Raw genomic sequence first — 16,580 nt, 5'->3', positions numbered from 1 at the left:
TAAAAAAAAAATCCTTTGCAGGGAGAATGAATCTCCAGCAATTCAATTTGGTGAGCAAAACCAGGCAGAACAGAGATATTAATGTCTGAATTTGCACGTGGCTTCAAGATGCTGGCTTGCTGTTCTGCATAGCGATATAAATCACTCCCAACCTCAGGACTATACCCAAAAGAGTCCATATTCAGCATGGTCAAAGACCGCTGAACCACACTTATTGAAACTAAAGAGGCCTTTGGGAGATGGGGCTTGCAGAAACGTCAGAATTTGGTCTTTGGTAGGAATTTGGATGCCATTCTTTTCTGCAATGTGAGCTTTGAAGGAGTTGATGTATCACCAGCACTACGGGTGAACTTTGATCTTGGTACATTATGTGTTTAATTTAAAAAAATTTAGCAGTGCTTCAATAAACAAGAGATGAGCAGTTTAAATCCCCCGAATCCGGTGAATAAAAACCATCAGTCTCAGGACGGCAAAATTAAGCATAAAGTTTCTCGAGAAGCCTTTGGTGAAAACAAAGGGAGAAAAGACAAGCGAGAGGCTGCTTACCCGGCTGCCTTTAGGACCAGCTTCCCCTATGGGGCCAGGTAAACCCTGGAACAGAAGGGAAAAAACAAAGACAAATGTGGGCAGGCTTTAATTTAACCTAACGAGCAGTGCCAAACCCCCAGCACCGTCCCCGCGTGGTTCTGCTTTCAGCGCCGACTCCAAAGCGCATCGACAAAGGAGAAAAAAGGGAAAAATGGTACAAATAACAAATCTCCCATTGTCGGGGAGCTGGGACTCTGCAGAACCTGAGACTGCTGCACACCCTGAGCTTTCCCCGGGGCTGAGGGAGAGATTTCTGATCATAAAGACCGAAACGGTGAAGGCAGCGGGGAGCACGGAGGGTGCGTTACACTTGGGATGCGATGGACAGCGATGCTCTGTACCCGACAGCCCTCGACCCGTTTTCCTGCCTCACTCAAGACATGCACAGCAAATAACACAAGTATTTCAATACCTGTTTAGGGAACACAGGCAGTGAGAAATCCTTCCTGATTTCTACAGCCTAGAAAGTCACTTAGTGCAGGTTCTGCAATATCTCTAACCCTTTGCAGCATCAACAGCTATGGGAAGAACTGAAAGCACATTCCCAATGCTTATTGCCGTTCACTTGAAGTACTGTGAAACAGAACCCTCTAAAAACGCATAATGAATTCTTAAATTTATTGTCTTCTAGCAAGTTTCCAGGTCAATTTTTTTTCTAGTTCCAAGTGTTGTTGGGCTTTTTTGGAAGAGGGGGAGAAAAAATCCCCAATGCTAAGCCCATATTTTCTTTAGCTGGCAGCGCTGCGCACTCAGCCTGGGAGCTGAAAGGCAGGTTGTGCTCTTTCCTGCCTCATGCATCGTTGCCAAAGATTTCAGCCATGGGGTGAAGTTAACAATTCTGCCTGTGATGCGCAAGTCAGACCAGAGCCAAGCGCTGTCTCCCATAGCACCGCGGAGCCAGCGCAGCTGACAGCAGTAACAAGCAGTAAAATCTCAGGAAAGCAAACAGTTCTGACGCTGGATACACACAGCATTCAGATATGCTGAAAAAAGCTGCCTTTTGAAAAAAATTCACTTTCCTGACCCAAACTACATTTTAAGAAACCGTTTCTGTTCTTCGTATGTCAAGCGCAAAGATTTCACCCTGCTTATCTGATGGGCAGCGCAGTGCTGCGAATTGGGAACCAGCATTCATTAACCTTGTATGAGCAATACAGCCCGGACCGCTTGGTATTAGTCATCTAATACACATTCCCACCTAGGAGATGCTTTGGCATGCAAATCTCTAAGAGCCTTTCAGAGCATAAATGGGGCATTTAGTCAGGTGCATAAAACTCTCAGCCAGTTCCTCCACCTGCACTCTCCAGCCCACATATGTATATTCCACCCCAAATTTGCTAAGTGAGGCACCAATTTCATTTCAAATGTAGAATAGCCAGAGGCAGGGGGCATGCAGAGTTGTTCTGCGTATCTAGCTCACATTTAGTCTAAAAACGTACATATCTGGGTAAAAACTCACATATGAACTCATGGTAAGGCTGAAATGCTCCTGGCAAATATTTGGGGTCTTAGCTGTGTACTAAAATATGAATGTGGGGGAATCCAACATGGATGTGTTGACTTAAGAAAACCATGACAAATTCATTTCCCTGTAAAATGTGACAGGGCCAGGACTTCTGCCCTCCACAGATTCCATTTGTTCAGCATCTTACACCAGTAAGACCATAAAGTGTCCAATTTTGATCCATTTTCCTTTGTATGCTGCTCCGTTCCTAAAGTTGTCTTTGTGCAATTTTTTCAGAAGGAAAAGAGACTTGGTTTTCTTCCATTTTTTTTTTTTTTGCATCTGCAAATATGATTTATATGGTCCACGTATAATTTTATATGTACATACAGGATTACGTTAGTGAATTTATCTAAATACTTTGTGTTGGTACCATGCCTTCTTCTGCCCCGGCTTTCTAACATGTTCAACATTCAATGTAAAATGTGCCTAAAAGTGAAGGGTTAGCAGCTTGCAGGTGTGTTCCTCTGCTATTTTCTCCCCATGTTGTTATACTGAAGCAAAAATACGTCAGATTTTGCTATAGAAATGCAGGTTTTATCTATCATAGGCATAAAATACTTTCTAACAACCTTAGTGTCCTCCAACGTTGAAAGACTGTCTCATTAACACAACATCTTGGGGAGGGAAGAAGGAAAATATATTCAGACACATTCTAGAGGTCTACGCTGCCTTCAGTGGGGCACAGATTTAGCAGGGCACATACTCAGCTACCTGCACACCCAAATCCCTAGTCTGTGCACAGCACGATGAGATTTACTGCACCTGCCTGCCAGGATAACCTTTGGCACCTGGACTCCCGGCTGGTCCTCGTTCGCCCTTTGGAAAGAAAAGAGAGAAGGCACAGAAGTTAAGGTGAACATCACACTTGGGAAGCATTTTTAGCCGCTTCATTCTTTGAGCTGCGGCAAAAGGAGGGTGGAATGGATTAACCTGATGCAAATCTAGAAAATATCAAGGGTAGACAGTGGAATAAGTTAATGAGAGTCAATACGATCCATGCATTAAGCAAGTGTTGCTATTTCCCCTTCCATCTGCGGCGAAAGAGCAGAGAGCTTGAAACAAGGAGGCTAAGAGAAGGTGTAAGGCTGCATCTATATCTGGCATATGGAACCGTTTTACTGGTGGGGAAGCACTGCCAAAATTCTTCCAAACTAAATGGATTCATGTATAATATCCTTTAACATCATTGCTAACAGGGCCTGCTATTCATTGCCTTTTTTTTTTTTCTGAACTGCAAACATCAGACTTAACCAAATAAAGATGGGGGAGAAAAGGGGAGAGGAGGAATGGGCTTTGGGAGGTGAATTACATGTTAGTACTTAATGTGGTTCGTAAACTCCAGGTGAAATCAATATAAAAGTAAAAAATAAAAGGAGAGTAGGGTAAGCTGGTATTTCTTCCACCATGTAAACTTAACGTGGCTGAGTAATATAAATTAAAAATTAAATTTAGAAAGCCCAGGGCAGTGTCCTCGCAGGACGCACCAGTGCTCGGCCGGTACGTGCGGAGCTGTGGGTGGGATGGGAGGTCACTGCGCATCCCCCGTGTGCACCGAGCAGCCTGCACAGCATCCAAACCGGCATCGGGGCCAGCAAATCCATCCTGCTTCTAAAGGTGCAGTGTTGGAAACTAGGAAAACTCACCTGGTCTCCAGGGTGACCTGGTGGTCCAGGGTAGCCTTTATATCCCTGTTGAAATAGGATGGAAAAAATGAGTAAGAAGGAAAAAAAACAACCAAAAAAAGTCTGGGTTTGGTTTGAATTGCTCTTTGCAGGTGGGAGGAAAGTTCTGAAGAGAAGCAGGATAAGGGATAGCACTACACAATCATGCAAACTTTTAACATGCTGCTTTGTGCTTGCATCACCCAAACCTGCACCTGCCGGGGTCTGGCCCGGTGGTTACTCAGGAAGGATTTGCTCCATGAACAGACTTAGAGTTGTACCTACACCTTCAGCAAAGCTGCCCCTAATCCTTAGGAAACCACAGGCGTGTAGGGTGAAACGTTGGCTTTGGGCAAGTTGGGGGACTACGCAACATGAGTTCCTCATTCCAGAGCGCTCACTTTCGCTTTAGAACTTGAAATGCCATAGGAAACACCAAAATAACTGTTTACTATCATGGGAAACTTCGGTTTTCTTTCTATCTTGAATTTGTCTATCTTCCAGCTTTTCTAATCTAACTATTACAAGGTATGACAAGATCCAGAGTCCTTCCCTGTGAAGGTACCTAAAGCAGTGAGCGAGCTGTCTCTTAACCTGCTCTCTGCTGAATTAATTAGAAGGAGTTTCTTAATCCAGCTCGCTAGCTGGCAAGTGTTGAAGGCTTCAAATCATTCTCACAGGTCTTTCACAAACCTGTTTCAGTTTTTCAGTATTTATTTTGAGATGCAGACACTGGAGCGGGACAAAGCCGGCCTGTTCACCTGCAGACTGATCAGTGTGTATTTTAAGAGTTTGCTTTCTCCAGGGTTTACACAGAGCTCTCTTCAAACACTGAGTAAATTCTGCAAGTGACAGGCACTTCTGACTTTTTTTTCCCCTCTCTCTTTTATTATCTTGCTTCAGCTATTTAAAACAAACTCTTTTCCATCATGTGGAGTCAGAGCAGATTAGAATATTAGATTCAGTTACAGAGACAACTATTTAGCTGTGCTACTAGAAAGATTAAAAAAAAAAAAGGCAGAAAATTTAACTTAAAACAAATGGAGAGAGAAAACAAACAAGAAACAATCCTTGCACAAATACTACAGAAATTACAAAATGCTTACAGGGTGGGCTACAATTGCCAAGCGTAGCTCAGTCCCTGTCCCCAGCCAGGGCTCCTGGCACATGTCACCCAGCTGCAAACCGAGCATCCCCCTGCTCTGCAAGCCACAGCCAGACCCTGCTTTGGCTGAGAAGTTGGCCTTTTACTCCATTCACCAGATGAACCCAGGCCTGTTTCTCGCTCTCAGGTCCACACCTCTGCTTAATGGATGTTTTATTCTTCCCATGGGCTATCCTAGACCTGCAGCCGAAGCCTTTGCTGGCCGAGGTATGCAATGCGCTCAGCCATGTTGGCTACTACCCGCTCCCCTTTGCATTCCTTCTTGCTCATTATTTCAGATATTTTGGCCTGGAAAAAATGTTGATTCCCTCTTTGCAGATTCTCTTCTGCTTGACGTTGTTGATGTACCATGGCCTGCGCTCGTTTGACTGAGCTGCACCCTCTGAGAAGGTGATGCCTGACCTCAACGACCATTTTGCTACCAGCTAACCCTTACTTGAACCATCTAGAAGGTCCTTTTCCAAAGTCTGTCCGTGCACTTCAGCCAGTGGCTCCTCACTCGAAGTGCCTCAGCAGCTCTTGGAGAAGGACCAGCAGACAGGGCTCCCTGCCCCTCTCCAGGAATCTGCCCCATGAGATCCTCTCTTCTTCTCTCCCTGGCTCCAAGACAGACGCTAGGCATCAGCAGAAAGGAGGGAGGATGCTCCACCCTGGCTGGGTGTCTGGCCTGAAGGTGAAGATGCTTTGTAAAGGTCCAGTCCCACCCTGGTGTGGACGGCTCTGTATTGGTACCACCCATCCCTGAAACATGGATGTGCAGGGCATTGTGCAGATGGAGAGCTGCCAACAGAAACAGCCCTGGGTTCAGCATCTCCAGATGTGCCCTGGGATTTAGCCTGGAGTCCATGGGGTTTCTTCTGGGGCTTCTGCCCAGCTCCTCCAGCCACAGCCTGGAGCAGGAGATACCTTTGTCTCCAGACAGCTGGAGCACCTACTTCCACAGGTACACTTAGAGATGTTTCACTCCCTTCACTAATTATAAAAAAGAGGTGCCCAGCTCGGCTGCTCCAAACCATTCTGCTCAGACTGGGTCCTGCAGGACATGTCTTAAGCCTGTGCTGTGCACCCAGCGCAGGTGGTGAGATGACAACCCCCTGAGATGCTCAAAGCACATCCTGAGCTAACGTCTGCACCACGTGCTGCATTGGGCCCTCTATAATGGTAAGTGAATGACACTTAAGTTAAATGTATAGACACTCTACTACTGTTGCATCCTATTAAATATCCACCTCACTATATATGATGAGCCCTGGAAAGCTTTGAATGTGTGTTTCTTTATGGTATACTGCAGTTATTTCTGTCTTGGGCTAATTATAACGAGGCGAAAACAGAAAAGCTTGTGTATGCTAAAGCTGGTTGCAATGTGAAAGTATTTACCTGCTAAAATCCTCTTCAAATAGCACTAAAATGACAGGGCAGAGGGTATGAAAACAACTGCATTTGCTCTTTTATCCAAACACTTCCTGATGATTACAGGGTGCTCAACACAAAGGGCTGTGATTTAGAAAGGAAATTGCACTCCAGTGAAGGATTTACTCATCTGTGATGATATTTATAATCCACACTCTCTTCACTAAAAAAGATCATCCTGCACTTTGATAGGAAATGTGAAAAGCCCAGCAAATAGGATCTGTAGGACAGGGTGTGTTTTGAAGCTCTGGCCAATTCCTAGCTCTGCCTTTACTCCAGTAACTTCAGTGAAGCTTTTTCCTCTCTCACTGCTGGCTTCTACAATCCCGTACTTTGCTACAACCATTTTCTCCTCCACAGTGGTTGATGCTGGGAGCAATGGTGCAGAGATGTATCTGCAAGGCAGCTGTACCTGCAGCCCCCAACACAAAGCCAAAGCCACCTCGTAGGCACCCGAGGAAAGGGCAGAGGGGACAGCCAAGTCCTGCCACCATTCCCCAGAACTGCCGGTCAGCAAGAGCAACATTTGCTCTGTGTGGAGAGGATGAGATTATATCTGCCGCTTGAAAGGCACTTTCATATACTTGTAGATGGGCGCAAGCAAAATCATGGAATCGCAAAACAGTTTGGGTTGAAGGGACCTTCAAAGCTCCCCCAGTGCCCCCCCTGCCATGACAGGGACATCTTCACCAGCTCAGGTTGCTCAGAGCCCCGTCCAGCCTGGCCTGGGATGTCTCCAGGGATGGTTCATCCAACACCTCTCTGGCCAACCTGGGCCAGGTTCTCACCAATTGTGGTGGGAGTCGCGCTATCCAAACCCACGTGCTGCTTGGTTGTAGCTCGAGCTCGTGCTGCTAAGCCAGTTGTTTCATTTAGTGGGAAAAGTATTTTTGTTTCCCCTGGTGAAATATTTTGCCTATTTGAAAGTTTCTACATGGTGTTTTCAGATCAAAGCCCTCGGAGCTCTTTTCACAGTCTCTCCATGGAGTGAGTAGGAGGAACGTCCATTTCCAAGGCGTTGCTGTTTTCTGGTAGCCAGGATGTGTTGCCCACCTTCAGCCAAACACCAGCATATTTTCATGGGGAGAATGCCAGCAGTGAATCCAGATAAAAAAAGATTTCTTTTTTCCAAACATTTCTCCAGCAGCTGTAAACTTTTCTTAATGCAGGATGCTAATAAAAGCCAGGTTACACCAAAACCTCTGCCAGATTAGTGCTACTGGGAGGTGGCTTTTTTAAGCTGCACCAAAGGAAAAAGTTTCAGCATCCAAGTCGCTCCTTACTTGAAGAAACAGAAGCATATTCCTGCCATTGCCTTCTCCTGAGGGAGCTGAAATCCGATGTGAAGGCCATGTACTGGACGCAGGAATGTTTGTTCAATCTCCTATTTCTTCTCCGCTTTTTCCACTATGAGTCCTTGCGCTCCCGACGTTGCATTTTGCTGCTCATAACCACAAGGCTTTGTTTTATGAGCTGTTATACCAAGGAAATGGTATTCTTTGCACCCTATTTGTTAGAGCTTGTTTGTGACAGCAGAAGATCAGTTGCTAATCACTCTGCCGCTCCTACCTCCGCACAGCACCCCAAGCGTGACCAGCCTTGGAAGCGGAAAAACGAACCCAGCCCCTACTCTTGGCAATTTGATTCTAATATAAAGCATACACCAAACAATCATGGAGATGGAGGGTTTCCTTCAGCCTCCTCCACACCTTCTTTCTCTCCCAGAGTCCTACAGCATACCCGAGTGGGTGTTTATGTGCAAGTCAACTGGCCTGAGGAACGGTAGATCTTCAATGGCCTGTTGACAGGTGAAGGGATTGAAACACGATGCTAAATTTTAACTGTTTGTCTTTTCTGTGTCGGTATTGGCTTGCTGGGAAGGGGAGTCAAGTCCACTGAGCTCAGCTATCGAACAGCACTTGGCCTTGCTGAACATCACGAAGTTTTCACGGGCCCACCACTCAAGCCTGTCAGGATCTCTCTGGATGGATCCCTTTTCTCCAGTGTGTCGACCACACCACACAGTTTGGTGTCATCGGCAAGCTTGCTGAGGGTGCACTTCATCCCACTGTCCGTGTTGCCCACAAAGATATTAAACAGCACCAGTCCCAATACCAATCTCACTCGCCTCCACCTGGACATTGAGCCATTGACCACAACACTTCAAGTGTGACAATCCAGCCAATTCCTTATCCCCCAAGTGGTCCATCCATCAAATCCACGTCTCTCCAATTTGAAGACGAGGATGCCATCCAGGACAGTGTCAAATGCTTTGCATAAGTCCAGGTAGATGACTTCAGCTGCCCTTCCCTTATCCACCAGTGCTGTAACCCCACTGTAGAAGGCCACCAAATTCGCCAGGTATAATTTGTCTTTAGTGAAGCCATGTTGGCTGTCACCAGTCACCTCCTGATTTTCCATGATCTTGTTGGGCACAGCCATTTTAAAATAAAAACAGCCATCTAGTTCACTAGAAAAGAACATACTCCTACCTTTCTCCCAGGTGGTCCAGGGAACCCAGTCAAACCAGGTAAGCCCACATCTCCCTGTAGGAAGGAAACAAGTTCCATTAGTTTTCAGCAATGTTTTCCCTATACCTAGCATACTGTTACTGAACTTAATAGCACCCAACTATTGATATTTCTGATTCTAATTGCAACTCTTCAAAAACTGACTGGATAATCAGTGTAGATTTAGACATCATCTCTATTAACTAGCTAATATAAATAATAAACCCAGCTAATTAATGGCAGCTGCTGCTAGTCCAGCTTTTTGCCAGCAGAATGAATACTTTATTTTTTTTTCAATGATCTCACTCAATCACATGCTTCAATTGCCTTTTGATAGGCATTTAAATCACTAGAGCAAGGAGATTTTAGCTTTTAAATGCAACAAGAACAACAGGTACCTCCTGCCAAATCCTGTGCTTGTGTTCATACTCTGCTACTGCACTGGCTCAGCCCACAGCTGCAGCTCAGATGGTGCTGATGGTGTAATTATTTAACCCACCTGGGATAATGATTTAACCTGCCTATATGACATGGATTGAACCTTTGCAGGCTGCTGGTGGGAGGTTTTTTTTCCATAGCCTGTACTTCTGAAAAGCAACTGCATCATATCCCAGCTGGCAGACCCAAACCATTATAGGAATGCAGAAGCGCTTTGCTGTGAGACCTCTCTAACACCCAATCCATCCGTACAAGCCCATTTTGGCCTCTTCTGACCAGATTCACAAACCCCTTTAGAGCCTCTAACACTGCGCTGTGCCTGCTTCCTGAAAATACGTTTGGACTATCCAGCCTGAAAATTAGGCATCGCTCCAAACTCCTGCTGGAAGCTCCTTGTTTCTATTACTGCTAACAGGAATAAAGCCTTGTTAACATGAGCTAAAAGTGATCTGGATCTCTCCCTTTCTTGCACTGAGCACGCTTGCAAGAAAACAGTTCCAGACCCCGTGAGTGGATGATTTCCGTACAATGCCATTCCGATGGAGCGCAACAGAAATTTCAAAAGGCATCTCATGCTGTTAAGTTAAAAACATCGTTTCAGACTCAGCATTCTCAATGTTTTCTAGCGTCACCCTCCATCTTGCACTGGTGTGGCTCTCTGTGCTTCATGGAGGCACCTGGTTTCAAATGAAGGGCCTAAGTTCTCCATGGCTGATGCTTTCTATTGGTTACAGCAAGGCTTATGAAGAAAGGAAGAGAACCAGGCTTCTTGCCCTGGACATGAGTTATGAAGTACTGTGCAGGCACCACTGAAATTGAGGCAGATGTTCTGGAGCCCTGATTGCTCTTCTACTAATTTCTAGACTTCTGTGAGGCCTTGTTGCCTCAGTAAAAATCGCTCAGCTGTGAAACGGCAAAAACGGGAGTTGTAATTTACTGAAAAGAATTAGCAGAACTCTGATCCTCAACAGTTGTTAAATCCAGAAACCAGCCACGCTTCCAAGCTGTGTTGATTTGAGCAGATGTTGGTGGAAAGGTGGTTATCACACAGCAGGGTCCATGCCTTGCCAGGGCCATGGTCTTTCTCCATCAGCAGGACAGAGAGATCTGCTGCGGGAAGCCTATGTGACATGAGGCAAAGCACCGTCCCACAGCTCCTTGGCAAGAACACCCTTGCCTTTGCCTTCAAAAAGCTTATTCTGTATCCTGGGATTGCCTCTTTCACAGCTGCCTGCCCAGAGCTGGCGAGGTGCGGCTCTATCTCGTATGCGCGGGTTTAAATACCCAGCTTAAGTAGCCACGTGCTTGCAGCAACAGGGACACAAGTTTGGGCTGCATATTGTGCATAAAATGGGTAAATATTTGGATGACAAAAAGCTCTGGCAGCAGGCACTTCAGTGCACGCTGGGCAATACCTGAGCTAACTCTATTTAGTCCAGAATCTGGGGTCTAAATCTTAATTTTTGGTCCTAAGTCTGCTTGAGTAGCAGTGGTATGAACTTGCTCCACAAGGCTTAAATGGCACTGTGGTTTGGTGTCTGCGCACCCTGGGCAGCATCTCACCTTCTGTCCATTGCGAGCTTTTCCAGGTGACAGCCCGGGATCGCCTTTCTGACCCTGAAATGAGAAACTTCAGTTAACGACGCAGTCCAAGAGCCCAGGCTACAGATGTAGTTGTGCTTCCACCTGGCCTCCAAATTGATCAAACATTTTGTTTTATCTCTGCCTTGCCCCAGCACCCCAAATGTATTGAAGTCCCTGGGTATGGCTGCTTTGCTGGAGCTGGTTTTGGTGAGTGATCGCTGCTGCTAAAGCATCAAGTTTTAAACAGTATTTGACAGTATTAAATTGACTAAAGAAAGGACGACTGGAAGAAGGCAATGTCAGGACTTTTGATACTTATTAGACTAGGCAGCTGTGATTTCTTCCTTGTCTACAACTATCATCACAAAGATAATTACCAAGCCTATTACTGTGCCTAAACCATCTAACTTGGGAAATGCTGTTGCTTTTTTAACTGTGGGCAACAGATGAAACTGCAGAGAAAGTTAAACTAATTAGACACTACCAACAGCCAGAGCAATTGTGAGGCTTTCAGGTGGTAGAAAAATAGGTACACTTTATCTTATGTAGCAGCATTCCTTACTTTCCTGTTTAACAGCCATGATGAGAGAAGTTACAATTTGAGACTGTGATCTTCTGATGAACACAGGCTGGGATTTCAGCAGTGTTTGAACAACTAATTCCAGTATTCCTTTGAAAATCCCAGCTCAAATTCTGAAAAGGTGGAAGGGTAATGTGCACACCTACTGGGGTGAGAGATAGAAGTAAGAAAGACTAGAAGAGATTTGGAGTATGGCAGGTTCATTCGGCAGGATAAGGTTTAGCACACATAGCAGCTTAGGTCTGTTAATGTCTCAGCTGGGACACAGGTTTCCCAGTATCAGGCACTGGCCATTTAACTCCCCTGGGATCATCAACAAGCCGCAACCTCTGTGTGCCACATCAGCAGCATGGGATTCAGAACCAACCAGCAAGCACACAATAGTTGTGAGGGTTAATTAATGCTCGCAAAGTGAAGGGCTTGGAAGGAAGGTGAGTCTCTACAAAGGAATAATAGCATTTATTAGCTGGCTTCTCTCATTAGCAGCACAAAGGCCCGGCTATGGCTGAGCAGCTTTTCCACGCAGCCTCACTCCGCTGCGTTCCACACGTCCTTCCCACCTTGCACAGGGTGCAAATCTCCCCTTCTCCTCCTCCACCATCCACCAGAAGCTGCGAGGTTCAGGCACTGAGACTACTTGGCTACGGACTGTAGGGAGCACTGCTGATTCAAGGCAGATGCATCTGTGCAGATTCTGAATGAAGGCTGCCGGGTTTCCAAGCGCTGAATGCGAGTCAGTGAAGTCGGGCGGATCACCTCGCTGTGTGTGCAGCTGTTATCAGGGCAATTCTCCCACTCTTTGAGCTTCACAGTGATCAGTGGGTGCTACAACTGCTTGGAGTAGATGAGAGCAGTCTGCAGGATCACAGGGTGTTCATTTCTACTCTGCAAAATGAATTTACTGCAGCAGGTAGACACCCACCACTCTCCCTAAATCTTGCCATGTGCTCAATGCAATGACTTTGAGCCATGTAAATGAATACGAGCCTCTCGCACTTATCCCTGAGAGGCTCCAGATCACATTAGCAAAGCCTGTGTTTTACATCATGGTTCTGTGTTCGGTGCTGCTGAAACCATCACACAGATGGAGAACTCGGCCGCAAGCAGGATCACACTTCCCTGAGATTAATCAGCACAGTGACAGCAGGGCCGAAGGGCTGAAATTTGGGATGAATTGCCCAACTCTCCTCACACAGCAACCACAACATTTGAATTAGCCTGGCCTTGTCCATCGCTACCTGGGAGAAGTCTAGAGCTGTGCAATTGAAACACCTCAGCTTCATAATCCCACTAATAGCATTTTAAACATCAGCGAGCCAAACTGATGAGCTATCTTGGAGCCAAGCCATTCACTAAAAGGAAAATGCAATTTTTTGCTAGCGCTATAACGAGAGACATTTATCCAGAAGAGCAAATCCTAGTAATGCCGAAAGCCTCCAGGTGAGAAATGCAAACCCAAGCCTTGTAATGGCTTTTGAAAACACATCCTATTTGACAGCTAATCCTCCTCCCCATCCCAGACTCTATTAGGGCATCCTCAGAACTGCATCTAGTGGTTTGCAAAATGCCCCTCCTGGTCCCAGCAGCAGCTCGCAGGTCACACAGCCAGCCACAACTTATGCCCTACAGCCATTTAAGAGGTTATCTACTATAATCAGCCTTTGCTAACCAGATGCAATAGCGATTTTGCAGCTGTCAAGGACAACAAACAGAATGCGAAAAGTGGTAAGAAGCCCCTTTAAGCGGTTGCACGTTATAAATTGCTGAGAAAAGCACAACGGGTGAAATTCTCAGGTGGCACGAGTGGGTGTAACGTCACTGAAGTCAGTGGAACCGTGCCCAAGCAGATCAGCGGGAATTTGGCTCAACAGCTCCATGGAGCCCTGTGCAAAAAATCAGCTTCCTAAATCCGAGGGATTACAAGAGCTCAGCTCCAGTGATGAGAACAAGGCGGACCCTGCGCAGGACAGACCCAGGAGCGCAGCGGTCCAGCACACGCGCTGGTGCTCACCAGTGCGATGCACAGACACCGCGTCTCTGCCGCTCCAAACCGCACCACCGCCCTTGTACACAGCCGGTTGCCCAGCCTTACAAGGGCTCTGTTAATTCAGCTGATAAGAAGTAACCCACAAGCATAATTTTTAAGTGACAATGACTTGGTGTTAGTCATGGCTGTCAAGCCTGGTGAAGCATAGAGGCATTTAAAACGTAATGGGGGGAAATATCTCTTTTTTTGGTGCAAAATCCATCTTCTGGGCCTGTCATAATGCCAGTGAAAGGAAGGAGGGAAGTCAAAGCTCTGGGATCTGATACACACCGTGCAAAAAGTGCTTCACATGCAAAGATCTGGCAATCATGGCTTAGCAGGGTCCCCCTGCGAGGGGCGAAATGATGCCCAGGCCTGGGCTGAGCTACAGATCTCACATCCCATTGCAAACCCAACACTTCTTTTGATGAAGCACCATGTAGAACAGCCTAATCCTGCAAATAGGGGCTGGACAAAACTAAAACACATCGCACAGACCGATGTCAACGTGTATCTGTCGCAGATTACTACAGCTATCCATCCGCTGAGGGCTTCCTGCTGCCAGACTGTGCAGCAAAACAGAGGAAAAATGCTTCCAGGAAGTTTTGATTTCTAGCGGGACACCAACTGAATACAGCTTCACAGGCAATTGATGATTTCTGACCAGTTATTAGGCTAAAAGTGTTTCGTTTTGGTTTTCCTTTTTTATTTTTTTATTCTGATAGCATAGAACCATAGTTTGACTTTACAGATTGGACCAGGCTGAATTTGCAGGGCTGGAAATCAGATAAAAGAACTTTGATTTGACTTATAAAACTCAACAAATGTGATCTGGAAGTCATTGATGGACAATAAACGCAGAACACTAAGATGTAGAACTTTTACAGCCTCACTTTTCAGGCCATATAACTACACTTTAGAATTTAAACCAGCTGCTGTTCACCAGCATGTCTCCAGTGCCTAATTTTTAATCACATAGAGGCAGCTTGCCAAGATTCCAGAATCTTTTTTCCCAGAGCATCAATAGTGTTCATAACATCTCTGCCTACTGATGAAATCATGAAAAGAAAGGACTCCTGCTTGTACCTTTCTCTGCGTTTGGCTGCGACATCCCACAGCTTCCTTGGTAGGGAAAACCTCTATTAAGCACCACCTTTCAAAATTCAACTATTCTGCAGTGCCACATAGATGTTATAAAATATACATCTATTTCTCTGTAAACTATGACACCAAAACGATCCAAACTAATTTCCCAGGAACTCCACAGTCTTAAGGTAGCGCAAAGCCTTATCCACAGGGAAGAGCTGGGAAGGAAAACATCTTTCTGAGGGGTTTTGCAGGGCACGGGGTGAGCTGGAGCTGTGGCTGCGCTGGTATCCCATGCAAAGGGAGGGGGTCCTGCTGTGGGGGGGTCACCCCCACCTTGCAGAGCTCCAGCTCCCACGTGGCTCCAGCACCGTGGGGAGAATGTGGGTGCAGGAGAGACGGACAAACCGTGGGGATCTGGGCACTGCAGGAGGTCAGGGAGACCGCAGGGGAGAGATGAGGCTGTCTGGAAGGAAGCAAGGGAATCACTTTGGGAGCACTAACGAGGTTCAGGGTTCCCTGAAACTCCGGAGGAGAGCAGGAGAGACGAGGGAGTTTCAGGAGCAGGATGGCAGAGGAAGATGCCGGGTGCTGCTGGCCCTCCCCACCCCATCCAGACCCAAAGGTGGAGGAATAGGTTGCAAAATCCAGGAGAGAGCAATGAGAAAGCAAAGAAATCCAGACCTGGCGAGGCTCTGGAGTGTGAGGATTCCACCACCCTCCTCTCAGCAGTGCAGTTTGCTCCCTGGCACAGGCACAGCTCAAGCAGGATCCTAATTAGGCAGCCTTTGAAATTAGGGAGCACCAAGAACTGAGGCACACAGCAGGGTGTCTCAGCAGCACAGCAAAAGGCTGTGTGTGAGCAGAGGAGAGGGGAGAAACGGCCTCAGCCTCTCGTCATTTCGTGGGGAACAGGATAACAAAGCTGAACACCCCCCGGGATGTCCTGTGAAATGGGGACAGAAAAGCTCCTTGTGCCAATTAATACTTACTTTTGGGCCTGGGGGGCCAGGTGAGCCAGGGTTTCCATGGGGGCCTGGGGGACCCTAAAAAACACAACAAACACAGAATAGAGTCAAAAAGAGTCAATAGGCACCTGCGTCAGTCCTGGGAGCTGCGGAAGGTTGTGGGCAGCAACGGGACCCTCATCACCTCGCCACTGCCGAAACTTGGCTGCTGTTTGCCACCCCACTTTGCAGAAGGTAACGTGTCTGTCACAGGATGTGTCACGACAACGGGACGGTTTGGGTACACTGAATATTCCACAACCAGGAACAGAAACTACCTTGGGGTCAGGGGAGTCAAAGTCAAGGAGCCCCAGCAGAAAGAGACGGGTGTGATGCAGAGGGGAGCGGAACTGTGTGGGGTGTTAATGGTTTATTTAGCAGAAATGGAAGAGAACAGAAGCAATTACTAAAGGGATATTGTTCAGCTATTTGGAGCTCACTCATTTACCCTAAAAGGCAATCACATTTTCAGTTTCAGAGGTTAGAAAGAGAATGGATGCATGGACAGTAAAATGAGGAGAGCAGAAGCAAACCCCTGTTTAAACCATTTAAATCTATATTTTTGCACAGGTCTCACAAGCCAATGACACTGTCAGAGTATCTACCTCAGGTCACATACAGCTGAACTTCCTTTTACATCATATTTTAAAAGCACCCTGCATATTTTCCGAAGACTATTTAAGGAGTTATCTGGAATAAGCAGCTAGGAATAGTTTATCCCAGGATTGTATACAGCACAGAAGATCTGTTAACCTTTCAGGCAGAAGTAATAACAACTCTAAGTCCTCTTGAACACGTTCCTGGGAGATGAAACAACCTGAAGGTTCAATTCCAAGGGCTCCTGTTCTGCCAAGGCCGTGTCTGAGATTTACACCAGCACGAGGAGCACTTTAATGTGCCCTCTAGTGAGAAGGAGCAGAGCCTGGGGGATAAAAAGCCACTCACACTCTTGCTGAGTGAGCTCTAGTATTTCTGATGAGCAATTCAGCAGATGTGGGGCTGCAATCTGCAGGGTCTG

At 46.5% G+C, this 16,580-nt stretch overlaps 1 protein-coding gene across 2 annotated transcripts in view; it reads right to left on the bottom strand.

Moving 5' to 3' along the window:
- Positions 1-16,580, bottom strand: part of LOC136110308 (uncharacterized) — a 148,075-nt gene that overhangs the window by 100,292 nt on the left and 31,203 nt on the right. For both annotated transcript variants that reach the window (XM_071817459.1, XM_071817458.1), the window contains 6 exons: positions 15,548-15,601; positions 10,843-10,896; positions 8,824-8,877; positions 3,739-3,783; positions 2,858-2,911; positions 547-591 (listed from right to left, as the gene is read on the bottom strand). In XM_071817459.1, the coding sequence (XP_071673560.1) occupies positions 547-591; positions 2,858-2,911; positions 3,739-3,783; positions 8,824-8,877; positions 10,843-10,896; positions 15,548-15,601 (306 nt within the window). The remainder of the gene's footprint in view (positions 1-546; positions 592-2,857; positions 2,912-3,738; positions 3,784-8,823; positions 8,878-10,842; positions 10,897-15,547; positions 15,602-16,580) is intronic.

Source organism: Patagioenas fasciata, chromosome 20 (genome assembly GCF_037038585.1).
Source record: "Patagioenas fasciata isolate bPatFas1 chromosome 20, bPatFas1.hap1, whole genome shotgun sequence".
In the NCBI taxonomy this organism is placed as follows: Eukaryota; Metazoa; Chordata; class Aves; order Columbiformes; family Columbidae; genus Patagioenas; species Patagioenas fasciata.
The sequence above is the reverse complement of the archived record's forward strand: the minus strand, read 5'-3'. Positions and strand labels throughout refer to the sequence as shown.